This window comes from Oryx dammah, unplaced genomic scaffold, assembly GCF_014754425.2.
Source record: "Oryx dammah isolate SB20612 unplaced genomic scaffold, SCBI_Odam_1.1 HiC_scaffold_14, whole genome shotgun sequence".
Taxonomy (NCBI): Eukaryota; Metazoa; Chordata; class Mammalia; order Artiodactyla; family Bovidae; genus Oryx; species Oryx dammah.
Window position 1 is genome coordinate 16,976,909 of NW_024070198.1, and position 15,835 is coordinate 16,992,743.

The 15,835-nt window shown below is 49.3% G+C and overlaps 1 protein-coding gene across 1 annotated transcript in view; it reads right to left on the reverse strand.

Annotated features, from left to right (window-relative positions):
• Positions 1–549: 549 nt before the first annotated feature.
• The window catches only part of TLL2 (tolloid like 2), a 141,353-nt gene continuing 126,067 nt past the window's right edge, over positions 550–15,835 (reverse strand). Inside the window, exons 17-21 of the mRNA XM_040254640.1 lie at positions 15,194–15,319; positions 12,968–13,095; positions 9,417–9,630; positions 5,826–6,076; positions 550–3,832 (exon numbers count right to left, since the gene is read on the reverse strand). Of these exons, the coding sequence (XP_040110574.1) occupies positions 3,698–3,832; positions 5,826–6,076; positions 9,417–9,630; positions 12,968–13,095; positions 15,194–15,319 (854 nt within the window). The 3' untranslated portion in view covers positions 550–3,697. The remainder of the gene's footprint in view (positions 3,833–5,825; positions 6,077–9,416; positions 9,631–12,967; positions 13,096–15,193; positions 15,320–15,835) is intronic.

Genomic DNA, 15,835 nt, shown 5'->3' on the forward strand with positions numbered 1-15,835 from the left:
TGTTACAGTGCTTGCTTGCACCTGGACAAATGTCTCCTTGAGCAACCAAACACAAAGAAACTATAAGGAACTAAAAATAACTGTGTGCACGGGCAGCTGGGGCAAATCATGAGCAATAAGATCCCAAAGGACCAAAAACTCAATTGCCACTTGTAAGAGAGCCCCCTCATAAGAACTGTGACCTTCAGTTTTAGAGGCCACATGTGGTCCTCAGGCTCAAAACGAGATGGAGAGAATTGCTGGGGGACAAAGGGAAGATGGCTACCACGCCTAAGCTGTTACAGTAGCAACCATCTCCTCAATGTTCATGTTGTTAGATTTCCAGCCTGTCTGGGTCCAAGAAGGGGGGCAACTTTGAAGCCCTCTTCAGCTCTGCTCGTGTCTTTCTGGGTCCAATAGGAGCCCTGTTCTGGAGCCAGGCTCTGGGTATTCACCAGATCATAGAAGGCCAGAGAGAAGGCCCCCCTTTTGTACATGCTTCCCAAGTTCCTGTGATATTGGAGAAAAAGATCACCAAGAGGACTGAACTTGTCATACAAACCCAGGACATGTCAATAAATCCACATTCTTTAATGAAACAATTCTTTCTAGACATGTGTTAGCTCCTTTCCACTTTCTTTTTGAAACTGACATTTCATGAAACATACAATTACACAAGATAAAAAATACAGTATATTTATAGATAATGCTCTAAATGGTTTTTCTTTTTTTTTTTTTTTTTAAGAAATCTTCTAGGCATTTGAGATTATTTTTCAGAAGTTCAGTCTACAAAGGAAACTTGAAAACCATCTGCCAAAGCCTAGGGAACACTTGTTCACACATTGAACAATGACAACACCACGGATTATCTGAGATTTATCTAATGGACCAGATTGACTGCAAACCCCAGGGTGACTTGCTAATTAACAAGATTTTACAAATGATGTAACCAGGTTCAGCATTTCATGAATAACATAAAACTTAACTTTAGAGGAAAGCCGTCTTATGGTGAATCAATGCACAGCCTCCTTCTCTGGTTGGAGAAATTCCACAGGCTGAAGTTAATTCCAGATCCTCACCCTGCCCTGGGATCCAGATTCTAGCATTTGCTAGACCAGATGACACTAGAATTGGACCAGGCTGAAGACCTGGACCCCAAATGTTTTACCAGGTCATCAAGAGAATTCTCTGAGCTGAAGTCAGCCTGCTTGGAGCTTTGCAACAGCCCCAACGACAAAGCAGGCAGGGGTAACGTTCCGTGGGATGTGTACAGAAAGATCACTGAGCATTTGAAAGAGCCAAGGCAGGGACCTGGGTCTTTCTGCTGAGTGGACTTTCTCTCGTGAAGCCATCTGTTCAGTTCTTTGCAGAACCTGCGTTGTGTATATGTCCGTGAGTCTGAGCTTCCAGGGGAGCTGTCTGGCCAGCCCCAGCTGAATCAGAGCTTGTCTTTTCTGAGAATACGTCACTCACAGAAGGCCTAAAGAAAGGTTTTCATAAGCGTCTCATTGTTTCCAGTTGGCCACAGGTTGATAATGGTTGAAGCTGTGTGTTTTTGAAAATCATACTAGAGAGAGAAAAACAAGTACCATTGTTTCACGAGAGCAGCAAAGACAGAGGCAGAGCTGACTCTGTTTCTGACTCCCTCTCACTTTTCCAGGGAATTCATCAATCTTATTCAGACTTCTAAAGGCTGAAACTACAGAATTTTCAAGTCCTCGGCGAGAGGCCCTTCACAGCCACCTTCTTAATCCTGATTTCGATGTCAACTTTGAAGATCAGATGGGACAAAATAAAAGCCCCCAAACAAAACATCAGAGAAATGGAATCCACCCTATGAGGCGGGTAAGACCTGAACCACACGACAAGCTGTTCCATGTGCTGAATCAAAGAAATTCCGGGACAGGGGCTGTGAAAGATCACAATATAAGAATGTAGGTTGAACCTCCCTTCGGGGTCAAGAAAGGCCAAGAGAGGCTTGGTGAGAGTAGACCCATAGAACACAAGGCTGGTCCAGGAGGGCCTATTCAGTCAAGCCTGTGGGTCAGCATTTATCACACGGCACTGATTAAGGCTGACAGTTGATCCTTTACATACATACATATATACAGACATATATTATTATTAATAATAATACTTTGATTTTTTTCTGTTTTAAGAAAAAAATATTCCCATGCATTTTTTTCTACCTTTCTTTGTATTTTTATTTTTTAATGTCTTTTTATTTTAACTCCCAGCAATCTTTCTAACTGGACATAGTCCTCTGGGGCCATATTCTGATTTTCAAAAATATCACCTTTAAATGTTTTGCAAATATTTTGTTTCAAATGATGTTGATTCATCCCCAAGGAATTCTAGTGCTTGGGAGCAATTTCAACTCTCACCAAAAACCTTCTTGTGTGCGATCCTGTGTTCAATACCAACCACACAGGAATTACGGCTATGTAAACATTATTTTAAAATTATTCCAACATAAATACTCTTTTTTAAAGCTAACATACCACAGCTTTTAGCTCATAATGCCCATAGATGCCTTAATGAAATGCCATTCAAAACTACTTCACTGTTTAAAGTACACCTGGAGGTTCTAAAATTATGTAAACAACATCTTCTCCACTTCTCCAAAGTGAATGCCAAATGTGATGAATTCTAATTGAAAGTTGGTGACTGAAAGCTAGTTAGTCTGAGTAAGTCACCAATGCACTCTTTAACCCAACCAGTTTCAGGAAGTTAGTCACAGGTAGACTTGTTCCACAAAGCGTTGATTCTTACATAACTTATATTTAACCAGTTTTCAATGATGTTCATGAGGGACCTGAATGGTCCCCCATAAGATGTCTTTGCACGTTTTGCAAATACAATTTGAATTGGTTGTCAAGAGTGAAAGTCAACCACAGCAAGGGCCTCCAAAGCTGGAGAAAGAGATATTATTGGCCCATGGAATCCCAAGGCCATGTGGAGTCTTCTCCAAGTCAGTGAGGGCAGGAGGACAAGTCAGGATGTCTTCTTTTTGGAAGACTAGGGACTCTCACCAGCAACTGTTCTGCTGAAGTCACAGCAGATGCCTTGGACCCTTAATGCAATTAGGGATGGGGAAAATCCAGCATGGGCAAGGAGAGCTGAAGACACAGAGGACAAGTTGGGGGTCTCCTTGCTATGTGACAGTGATCCTCAGACACCAGCTTCCTCTGTACGGTGCTTACTGCGATGCCTGTTTTAGTCCCAAAGCCCATATTCTTGGGCTTCTTGGGTGACGTGTCCCTGGCAGAGAGTTAATGTCTCCAGCCAAAGCTGGGAGGAACACGTGAGCTATGGCCAGTCTTTTATCCTCATTGCCTAGCGCTGATGGAAGATGCCCCGAGTCTCCAAGACACGGTCAGCCTGCCTTACACCTACGGAAGCACATCCAGAAACAGACCCACCTAAGGGTAGGCTTCTGCCTCATAGGAGCAAAGGGCAAGGAGACAAACAGGCAAAGCTTAAACAGCCAGTGACATCAAATCTTAATCTTTAAAACTGCATGATTGGTAACACCAAGGCCGGAATCAGAGAAATATCTTCTCCCCTCCTTGTTCTGGGCAAATTCATCAGATACACAACTTCCAAGGCTAGATTTTGAGTTTTTGTTTGAGAATAATACTGTACACTGCTTTAGGGCAGATTCACAAGGTGCTATTGTTATAAAAACATTCTCAGTTCCTGTTTTTCAAGAACCACATTATTTCTTCATGTGTAGGGCATCCTGGAACTTGGTACTGGTATACCGGGCATGAAAGCCTTTCTTGTTAATGGTGTCATCAGTGTGGAATCGAATCATCAAAGAATCCCCTGCAGAGTAGATTTCTTCCAATGGCTGAGGCGGGGAGAAAGGAAAACCAGGGGGACTTTAAGCCAGTTGGCTGTGGTTGGAGTATTAAAATAAGGAGGATGAGACAAAGACACAGGAGAGACACTGAAGGGCATCAAAACAAGCTGTTTTTTCAAAGAAAAGCTTTTCAAATTCTGCTCCCAAGAGCACCCCCACCCCCCTGCCCCAGCTCTCCTTTTCCAAAGACAATTCTAAGTGCACAGCTCTTATAGAATCTATTAATATTAAGTGCATCGGTTAATTAAGTGCACCTAAGCACTTAATTCCAGGGCTTCCGTGGTGGCTCAGATGGTAAAGAATCTCTTTCAATGCAGGAGACCTGGATTTGATCCCTCCAAGATCCCCTGGAGAAGGGAATGGCAACCCACTACAGTATTCTTGCCTGGCGAATCCCATGGACAGAGGAGCCTGGCAGGCTACAGTCCATGGGGTAGCAAAGAGTTGGACATGACTGAGTGACTAACACACATACACGCTGAAGCATTTTCAGATTTCATCTCATGTAAAGTTACAGCCGCTTTATAAGGCAGACACTATCTCCATTCTATGCTTGAAAATCTAGTTCACAGCTCAATAGTCCCCAACCTCAGGTCTTCTGACTATAAAGTGTATATCATGAATCACCCAGCATGAGGGTTCACCACTGTGATGTTCTCCCAGGAGATCTAAGACAATCCTTGAGGCCTCTGTCTTGTCCAAGGACAAAACGTGGGATGGAGTTGCTACGTTTGACAGAAAGTTTTCACCAGGTGGTAGGTGAAAGGGAGCCAGGATCCCAGGCTGCCATCTGCCAGATTCTAATGGAACCAAACTGGGCTTCCTGTATATTTCACTGCTCAGGACCCTTCGAAGTTCTTCTCCGCATGTGGACCCCACAGTTTGAAAGCCTTTATCTCTCAAAGGCACTGCATCAGCTAAGCCACACTGTGTCGTCCTTTCTTTTTTGGAGGGTGAGAGAAGATGAAGGGAAATTATTCAAAGATCCATACAAAGACCAGTTTGAGGTTCTGTTTACCACATGCACTAATGACTCCAAAATGATTTATTGTAAGTTCAGCCAGTTGCAAAGAGGCTTGAGTGATCAGTTCTGTAGGTGAAGGAAAAGAGAGCTGGGAGCCCCATGTGGGCAGCGTGATGCAGATGGAGGAGGACCAGGACCCTGAACTGGTCTACGCTCTCACTGAGAGCCAACTCAGTGCCAGCCCTATGGCAGGTGCTGGGGAAGCAGTGATGAAAACAGACCTGCCCTGTCCTGAGGAGGTGGCCCCGGAAAAAGATGATAATGAAAACAATCATAATGACCTTGAACATAACTAATGTTTATAGTTAAAAGTGATTTGTAATTTGTATAAGCATTTGGTTTCTACTGGGAGAGAGAATTGTGAATATATGGAATACACAAGAGGATAATTAAATATATATATATTTTAAAAAGAGGCCTGAAGGCTAAATAAAAATGGGGGTGTGGGGGGACAAACCCTCTGCAAAAGTGAAAGTTGCGTGGGACTCTTTGTGACCCCATGGACTATACAATCCATGAAATTCTCCAGGCCAGAATACTGGAGTGGGTAGCTGAGCCAGTTACCAGAATACTGGAATGGGTAACCTATCCCTTCTCCAGGGGATCCTTCCCACCCAGGAATCAAACCGGGGTCTCCTGCACTACACGCGGATTCTTTACCAGCTGAGCTACCAGGGAAGCCCAGTCTACAAAAAGGCAGCTCTAAAAGGAAGACTCTCTTCGCCAGCTGGCCTCTGCATCAGGCTTTCCTGACCTGGTCCCCGTTACCTCCCAACCTCCCTTCCAGCTACCCTCCGGGTTTCCCTTTTTGCTCCAGCAGGACGGGCCTCCTGGCTGGTGCCCTAAGCAGCCGCAGGGGCTGCCAGGGCTGTGACCCGCGTGTGTCTGACCGCTCAGTTCATGCTCTGGGTCCCCGCAGTGACTGCCCACCACCATCCCAGCATCCCCAGGACTCACCCCGGAGCCGCAGAAGCGGCCGAGCCTGGGCGCTGTGCTGTCGTAGCCGTCAAACGCCTCCATGTAGTCGTAGCCGCAGTCAGCTTCCTCCTCGACCTCAAACGTGCGGAAGATCAACTCCACGCCGTAGCCGTCCTCCGCCACGATCACCCAGTCGCAGCGGGCCTGGCTCGGGTAGTTGTTGTCCCCAAACTGGGCATGGGAATAGAGCTCTTTGCTCTGCACTTCGGCCTTCAGCCTGCCCCCACACTCTGGAGCAGAGAGAGAAGCGCGATGCCCCCTCGGCACAGAGAGGACACGCTCCGCGCCGCGCACCGCTCCCCCAGCAACCCCGTCTCTCTTCACACCCTCTGTACAGGCCCGTCTTCTCTACCAAGCCTAGTGTTTGCTCTGTGCGAAAGGCCAGGCAAGTTTCATCAGCCCATTTTGTTAGTCAGTCCGACTCTGCAACCCATGGACTGTAGCCTGTCAGGCTCCTCTGTCCATGGAATTTTCCAGGCAAGCATACTCGAGTGGGTTGCCATTTCCTCCTCCAAAAAAAAACCATTTTACAGAGGACTAAAAGAGATCCAGGAGTTTCCAGGGTTCGCTGGGGAATCCAAATTAGCCCTTACATACACACCCCGGACCTATGTTCCCAGATTGGGTTATAGGGAGCCTCGGGGAACACCAGAGATGCCATGATAAAAGCCTTTCCTTCTCTCCAGTTATGGATATATGGGGCCAAGGGATGGTTTGCCCTACTGGTCGCCGGGATGTGGTTGGATCTTTACCACTTTGTTGTCTGGAAGCGTCTGAAAAGGGCTCACTCCTGCCGACAGACTTACCGTAATCTGTTATTTTTGCCAGCAGAGGGCGCCAAAAGCGCATCAAAACTGCTGCTGCTTCTGCTGCTAAGTCACTTGAGTCGTGTCCGACTCTGTGCGACCCCATAGACCGCAGCCCACCAGGCTCCGCTGTCCCTGGGATTCTCCAGGCAAGAACACTGGAAAGTGAAGTCGCTCAGTCGTGTCCGACTCTTTGCGACCCCATGGACTGTAGCCTTCCAGGCTCCTCTGTCCATGGGATTTTCCAGGCAAGAATACTGGAGTGGATTGCCATTTCCTTCTCCAGCAGATCTTCCCGACCCAGGGATCGAACCCAGGTCTCCCGCATTGTAGACAGACGCTTTACCGTCTGAGCCACCAGGGAAGTCCAAGGACACTGGAGTGGGTTCAAAACTGCTGGTGAGGGCTCAAACCTGAAACCTCGGAATAGATCTGGATTGCACCAGTATCTGGGCTTCCCTGATAGTTTTGCTGGTAAAGTATCTGCCCCCAAAGCAGGAGACCCCGGTTCAATTCCTGGGTCAATTCCTGGAAGATCCCCATCCCCTGGATAAGGGGTAGTCTACCCACTCCAGTATTGCTGGGCTTCCCTGATGGTCCAGACAGTGGAGGAGGGCATGGCAACCTTCTCCAGTGTTCCTGCCTGGAGAATCACCATGGACAGAGGAACCTGGTGAGCTACAGCCCATAGGGTCCCAAAGAGTTGGATGAGGCTAAGCAGCAGCAGCAGCACCTGCATTTGAGAGCCTGACCACAGGCTAGCTTTCAAAAACCCTCTGTGGGTATTACAGGTGAGCTAGGCCTCAAACTTTGGACTTGTATCCTGTAGCTTTAGCTGTTTTTTCGCTAGGATGATAACTCTGGTTGGCCTGAGCCCATCCTACATAACCCATGATAAAAATATGTACATGAGAGCGATGGGCCATTAGAGAGCGACGGAATTTTGCAGGTAAATCCCCCCACTGCCGTTCTCAGTGTGCTCCATGCCTCCTCCCCATGGTGTGGCTTCCACACTGTGCGGTAACGTTCACCTTGCCCCGAGGTCCCCTGCCCCCCTTCCCCGCCCCCCCCCGCCCCCCCCCCCGCTGTCCCTCACCTAGCTGGAGCTCCACATCCAGCCTGGCCCCAGTCCTGTCCGACTGCCAACTCTCAGCCCCAAGTGTGCTCTGGCTTAGATTTTCTTCCAGGTCTGAGCTGTCTTTAGAAAATTTCAAATTCTTGAGATGTGGCTGGCAATGAAATGAGGGCTGAGCCAGGAAGGATGCCTCCCACCCATCCTGCCAGATCTCCTCTCCTCTTCCCACCTGCCCTGGCCCCTGGAGGCAGACCTCTGGGTCTACATGGACGAGCCCCTTGGCTCCCTGATCCGGCCACAGGCAGCACTAGCAGATCAGGGAAGAAGAGGTCAGGGTGCTAGTCCCAGGCCCCTCCTTGCCTGGTCACCACAGGCTGTGTCCTTTGACTGCAAGTCACAGCTCCCATCTGGGGGCCCTCTGCTTGCCTGCTTTTGTCTCTAGGCTTCAGGAACGGGTCCCCTGCCCCTGTCATTGAGACCGATGGGAGTGACAGCCTTGCATCTTAGCCATGGTTGCTGCACAGCCCCTATGGAGTCCCCACATCCTGTCCACCCCTCTGTAAATAGTCCCTCAGTAGCTTCTCAAAGAATGACTCCACCTGAGTGTGCCCCTGTTTCCTGCAGGACCCTGACCCACCCTGAGCACCCACACTCAGTCTGCAGGGACAAGAGGGTGAAGGCACTAGTCAGTGGCTTTTAAACGTCACCAGGGAAGTGGTGATGCAGCCGTGAACAGTGGGGGGTTCGCAGCCAGGGTCAGCCAAGCTTCGAAGATGCTAGCTGTCGCTTTGTCTCATCTGATTCATATTTTCTGGCTCTAGGAAAAAACTGGGAGGAGGGGCTGTGAAAGGGATCAGAAAGCCTCACAGAGATCATGATCATGATCGCAGGCTCTGAGTGAGCCTCACTGCCGCTGCTTTGTCAGAGGGCAAGGATCAGAAAGTCAAGGTTGCTTCATGGATTCTAGTCCCAGGCGGTATGAGGGCAGGAGAAGGGGGTGACAGAGGATGAGATGGTTGGATGGCATCACCAACTCCATGGACGTGAGTTTGAGCAAGCTCCCAGAGATGGTGAAGGACAGGGAAGCCTGTCGTGCTGCAAAGAGGAGTCGCCAAGAATCGGACACAACTTAGCGACTGAACAACAACAAGTCCCAGGCTGTATCCTTTAAGTGGCTAAAGAGCAGAGCCAATGTTCTTACTGACTTTCTTCTGTTTAGCATGGTAAATAATGTAAGTTATAAGCATAAACATTTTCCTCCAAAGGGCTGATTAAGGCTGTTTATTTCAAGTGAGAAAAATAACGGGAAACAGAAACACTTCTCGTTTTTTTGGAACTGCTTCTTGGAGGGGTACAGAGGACTTCTTTCCACCATTTAGCACCCAGATCCAGGGTTTCACAAAACAGCAAAATTACAAATAAAAGTTTAAAAGGCGGGCAGGAGGAAGAAAGGAAGAGATGTAAGAAGTTTGGCACCAAAAAAGGGTTGCTCACTTAATAGGTTGTCAAAACAGTAAAACAACCCTCCCCCATGGCTGTTCAGGTTTCATTTTAAAAGGGACACATCATTGCACAACTCCCATCCCCACAATAATCAGAATTAAAGGTGGTCCTTTCCCTGCCTTCATCACTCATCTATCTCGGGTCCACATGGGGATTAGCTGAAGGCCAGGGCCCCAGCCCACGCACCTGTGCTGTGCACAGCCTGGAATCCTCTCCTCTGCACTGAGGCGTCCGAATAAAACCGGAGAAACAGGCTGCTGCCCGAGGCCACCACGGGGTCCGGCTTCTTGCTGCCGCAGAAACGGCCGAGGACGGGGGCCTGGCTGTCAGGCCCGTCATACAGTTCCAGGTGGTCGTAGGCACATTCCTGGTGCTGCTCGATCTCGAATTCATTAAACGTCTGGGGGTGAAAGAGCAGCGAGTGAGGCCAGGCCCTTTCAGCCGGGGTGGGTGCAGGGCCCCTCTCTGGGGACACAAGGACATGCGTCTGCCCAGCCAGCTGTGCGGGGGGCGTGGCGCCCATCGCGATGATGGCCACGCTTGTGGTGAGGGCCACCACCTGGCCTCTTTTGGTCTCCAGAGCAACCCTGTGAGCTCCTGCCACCGTGACCCCTGGGCGGATAAGACAGCAGGGGTCAGAGACTGTCAGCGCGTGTTGGTGTCTGTGCTCCTCTGTCGGGTCTCACGGCGTCTCCCTCGCTTAACCATGAGACCAAGGTGCTTCCTCTGAGCCAGGCACTGTTCTCAGTGTTTTGTGAGCAGTAGTCCTCACGCCCTTGTGAGGTGTCTGCCGTGATAACCACCACTTTACAGATGAGGAAACCGAGGCACAGAGCTGTCGCATAACTTGCCCAAGCGTCACCCACTGGCAGAGCTGGGCCAGGACCAGGAGGTCAGGAGCCCCTGTCCTCAACCTCTGCACTACACCGTGCAGCCCCCTGAGTGCAGATGACGTGAACGGCACTTTATGAAGTGCACGCTGCTCCACGTGCTCATGACTAGAGAGGCTGGCCTGCATGGCCCTTTTCTTTCCATGCAGAGCCCTGCATTTTGTTACCTAATTCTGATGATGCTGTCAGGGAAGGGCTATGATTATCCCCAGTGTGCAGAAGGGGAAAATGAGTCTTAGGGAAGTTAAGGGATCTGCCCACGCTCACATAGCTAGAGGACAGAGGTGAACTTGATTCCCAGGCAGCCTGACTCCAGACCACACTCGCACCATCACTAGCCTGTACTGCCTCTCTTCTTCTTGCCCCCCCAAGCAGGCCAGGGCAACCTCCTAATTTCAGGCTGTACGCTGGGCTCTGCAGCTCCACACGTAGGACTTCTCAGGCTCTGGGCAGATGACTGGCTGATGGCCTGCCCATGGCTATCAGGGGCATGGGACAAGGTGAGAGGGGACACTTTAAATGAAGACCTGGACCAAATGACAGAGAGGGAGAGAGAACATTACCAGGAGGGGTTGGGAAGGAGTCTCAGTTCACATGAAGGGAGCTGGGGCAACAGGTCAGGGACGGAGGTAGAGAGGGAGAATAGAGGGCCACTGGCTTTTGTAAGGATGTTAAACATACTTGAAATGGGAAAGATTTTTCACACTTACAGACAGGGAGGTGGGGCCAGAGAGTGAGCACAGGGATGTGGGCAGGAGAAGGAAAGGGAGGCCAGTGGTAACAGGGCGGGCAGGGCAACGGGAGGTGGATGGCGGGCCAGCGAGCTCCCCAAAGTTCATGGGATGCCCTGTGGCTGTCCCCATGCAGTCAGACACTAGCTTCCTGGTAAGCATTCAGCTCACACTCTGTGGCGGCAAAACGGTAGAGCGTGATCAATACCCACTATCCACTTCCCAAGGAAATATTTAAGAACTAGCACGTATGTATAAGCCTCAGATAAACTGGCGGTCTGGGCTCACTCTGGCCACTGTGGTCGGTTGTTTTAGTTCTTCAGCACTGCAGACAACAGGAAAAGACTTTGCGGGCAATTACTGAAATCTTGTGACCCTTCCACCGAAGCACCGGTTCCAAGAGTGCATATTGCGCGTTCCCAACCCCGGGGGGCGCCATTCCCCCGCCGCTTCAGAGATTCCTGTTGCCATGACGAACATCCTCCAGCAGATGGCAGCCTGTCTCCAATGCCCTCGCTTTAATTCGCCCTCGCCCAGATTTGAGGCTTCTGACTGACCCAGGAGAGCAAATGAAAGTGCTTACTACAGAGACAGCCATGCATAGGAGATGCCCACATGAGCACCCTTGGTCAGGGAGCCTGTCTTTACCCCTGATGCCCCAGGCCTGGCACAGAGAGACACTAGGACCTGCCGCCCAACTTGGGAGCGCATTCATTCACCCACCTGTCCTCCTCACTGCTGTTGCCAATAAACACCCACGTAAGTAACCAGGTGATTGTCTGTTTATCATCACCTTCTCCTATGTTCTCTCTCCTTCTCCCTGGAGATATGGTCCATAATTCAAGGGGACACTCATATATATTAATCCAAGCGGTCCATAATTCAAGGGGACATCCACATATGTTTCAAGGGGACATCCATATATATTCGAAGAGTTTAGCATAATTCAAGGGGACATCCATGTATATTCTGAAGAGTTTAGCCATCTCCAGAGTTAGAATGACCCATTTAAAAACTGTCTGTCTGCTGGAATACAGTTTCTCCAGAAAGCAAGAGGGTTTGTCTTACACTCCAGGATCTGGGAGTCCCTGGCGGCTGAGAAGCAAGACTTGTAGGAAAAACTCATTTCTCTTTCGCAATAACCGAGCATGGTATACAGACTACCACAATCATATGCACGGATAGGACTAGTGTATTAGTTGCTCAGCTGTGTCTGATTCTTGTCAACCCCATGGACTGTAGCCTGCCAGGCTGCTCTATTCATGGAATTCTCAAGGCGAGACTACTGGAGTGGGTTGCCATTCCCTTCTCCAAGGGATCTTCCCAACCCAGGGATCAAACCCAGTCTCCTGCATTGCAGGCAGACTCTTTATCATCTGAGCCACCAGGGAAGCTCAAAGAAAGGCTTGGAAGATATATATGTTTAATGCAAGAGAGAATTAGCATACATAACTTAATCTCCTATTGTTAATTAGCTAACAACAGTGAGGTGCTAAGTGCTTAGTTGCTTAGCCATGTCCAACTCTTAGTTAATGGGAAAAATGTAAGTTGTAGAGGAATATGAATAATAGAGTACTTTTGAGAAATGTGAGCAAGAAAAGGATATATATTTTTTTTCCTGTGCATACAAACAGAAATTTCTGGAAGAATTCACCAAAAAATGTTCAGAAAAATAATTTCTGGAGTGAGCATGGGGGTCTGGGAATTTGGTTTTCACTTTCCAACCCTCTGACTATATTTTTTTAATATCTTGAGAATGTATCATTTGGTAAAATGTTATAACTGCAAACAATGGAATCACAAGCAACGCTTCAAGTCTGTGTAAAGGGTGCCAGTTCAGAGTGACACCACCGTGAACAGGTGCTGTTTACACAGTGTTGCTCACCCACCACCCTCTGCTGATGGCTTCAGGTACATCCTCTTTTTGAATCTGCACAAAGGCTACTTGAGGTAGGTTTTACTAGCAGCCCCATTTTCCGGAACACAAAACTGAGTCCTGGAAATGTTGATTAACATCACCAGGTTTCAGAGCTGGGAAGAGGCAGAGCAGAGACCCAGACCCATGTCGGTCTGATACTGAAATCTGTGTTGTTCATAGACTTTGAAAATAACTCACGAGTTTCACCCTGTGGCCCGCGGTTGAAGAGATGGTCCAGGTGCACTCCCTCCGGCTCGGGTATTTGTCAGGCCAGTTGGGGCTCACCAGGGACCCCTCTGCGCTGCTGATCTTGTGTACACAGCCAGCTGGGGACAGGCAGAGAGAGGCAGAGTGAGAAAGAGAGGTAGCTCACTGGTGGGCAGCAGAAGAGGTGTTCTGGAAGAGTCTCCTCCCTGAGCTCTTGTCACATGGTCATTGAACGTGGGGGCAGAGGCTGGCCTGAATCAAGGGTTCCCCGGCTCAGAAATCTGCTGATGGATTTTTCTTTGCTACCTTCCTGGAGTCAGGTCATCTTTCTAACTATTGCTATTTGCTTTGCAGTTGTCATTGGAAATATAGTAGAGTTGGTTAAGACCACAGGCCCTGGGGTCAGATGGGCCTCATCTCAAGTCCTGGTTCTACTGCATACAAGCCGGGGGACTTTGGGAGCTTCTGTAAGCCTTGGTGTCCTTGTTTGTAAAAGGAGTGCCTATCTTTGGAGGGGGGTGAGTGCATGGATTAAATGAGATAATGCATGTGAAAGGCGCAGCGAGTGCTAACAAAGGTCTCCATCACCATGCCTTCTTTTAGTTTCCAAAGTAGTTTCAATTGGAGGCTACAGATGTTGCCCTGGTTACCGTGCTATTTCCAAAGAGTGGTGCCACGACTTGCTGAGTAAGTAGCGTTTTGGCCAATAGCTAGAATTTGTCTCCCTCTGAGTTGAGCGCTGTGGTAAGCACTTTGATTGCATCCTCTCATTTAATCCTTTCCACCTTCTAATTGAAAAAATAAGCTGAGAGAAGGCAAGCAACCTGTTGGTTAGGGGTGGAGCCAGGACTGCCTTTGCTATTGCTGATTAGGAAGGAGAGGACCCCAGGAGGTACTGCTGCTGTCTCCTAGGCTGCAGGTTGTTGGGGGGGGGGTGTGTTTCTGGAGGGGGAGGTGCTTCAGGCTGAGGCAGCTGCAGGGGGCAGTTGAGGGCAGGTCAGGGTTGGGGGCAGCTGTGTGGAGGTTCCACCTTCTCGCTGCCTCTGCTCTGCAGCCATGAAGAGAACAGGTGCCAACAGGGCAACAGTTCAGACACAGGGTGTCTGCTCCTGGACACCCACCCCCTGATGGGGACCCATCCTGTTCACCTGATGGAACCTTAGCTGACTTTATAATCCTCCTGGCCTCCCCTGTACCACAGGGGGTAGACGAAGGTTGTTTTTTGGTTTTTGGTTTTTTTTTTAGTTTTTTTAAGTTTCAGAATGACAGTTCCTTCCAAGTTCTTCCAGCCCACCTTTCAACCCAACCTGTGACTGGCTGTGTCCAGGTCAGAAGCTGGCCTTGAGGGTGGGCTTCAGAAGATGTCTGAACTCATTCTTTAATTCTTTATTTAGCTCATTTTCCAGGGAGGCCCTGGCCAGCCCGAATCCCCTAAGTCTGAAGTGCTTGTCCCAGATGGGGCGTGAAGTCTTCACCTCTTCCCTTCCCTTCTGTGTATGCCTTGGCCCCTTTTGTGGTGGGGCCAAGGCCAGCAGGCTTGTGTGTTTCTCTAGATGCTCAAACACCCTTTGCAGGGTAGAGTAGGAACACAGGGAAGGCCTTTCACAGAGTGGCTGGACATCAAAAGTCATCTGGCTCTGAAGGACTCTCAGGAGCAAATGGAGCAGGGAACAAAGTCTTCCCCATTCTATTTTACTAGACCATGCATGGTAAATAAGATTACAGCAGAGAGAGCTGGTATCTATTGACATTTCAAGTGCTTGCTATGTGTCAGCCTATATGAAATACTTGCTAAGCATTCTCTCATTTAACCCTCACAAAAACTTTAAGAAGGAGGTATGTTTAGTCTTTTTTAAACAGAAGAGGAAACTGAGGCTCAGAGAGATTAAGTCATTCGCCCAAGGTCACACAGCTAGTAAGTGGCGGAGCCAAGATTAAACTTTGGGGGTCTGATTCTGGAACCTGGGGTTTAACTTCTTTGCAATAATAAGTGTAGAAGAGCACTTGAGGGCCCCTACAAGCCCCCTGAAGGAGTGACTACCCTGGGGGAAATCACTCATGAGCAGGAGGCTGGGAGAAGGGAAGGCAGGCAGAAGCTGAGCCTCATTTCCAGGCTTGGCCAACCGGGGAAGAAGCGCCCCTGGCTCTTGAGCATGGGTATACTCAGGCAGCCAAGGTGACCCCCTACCCTTGACCCCGGCCACGGTCCAGCCTCACCCTCTTTGCAGTCCTGCCCGTTCTCATGGAGCTGGTAGCCGTTCCTGCATCTGCACAGGTAGCTCCCAAAGGTGTTGACACACTCGTGCTGGCAGCCGCCGTTGTCCTTGGCACACTCGTCCTTGTCTGTGGAGATCAACGGACTATCCTAAGGGGAACCACCAACACGGGAGCGCTCCTCACAGCCCAGGACCCTGCTCAAAAGGAGCCTCTGCCAGGGAGCCTCGCTGATCATCGTCAATGCTGATTCTTCCTCTCCGAGGCGGGGGCGGCAGGGCAGCATTCCTTGGGCATGACCTGGCCTGTGTATTCTGAATTCCCCATGCTCCTAAAGCCCTTTATGTACACATGCGTCTCCACCCCTGCTCCCCACCAAACCAAGGAGCTCCCTATAGGAGAGGCTAATATTAGTAATAATATCAACAATAAAAAAGCAGCTACCATGAATTGTTTACTAAGTGGTGGACACTAATCACTCTATACTGTACTCTCTGGGCTTCTGAGGTGGTTCTAGTGGTAAGGAATCTGCATCCAGTGCAGGAGACATGAGATGTGGGTTCGATCCCTGGGTGGGAAAGATCCCCTGGAGAAGGGCGTGGCAACCCACTCCAGTATTCTTGCCTGGAGAACCCCTTGGACAGA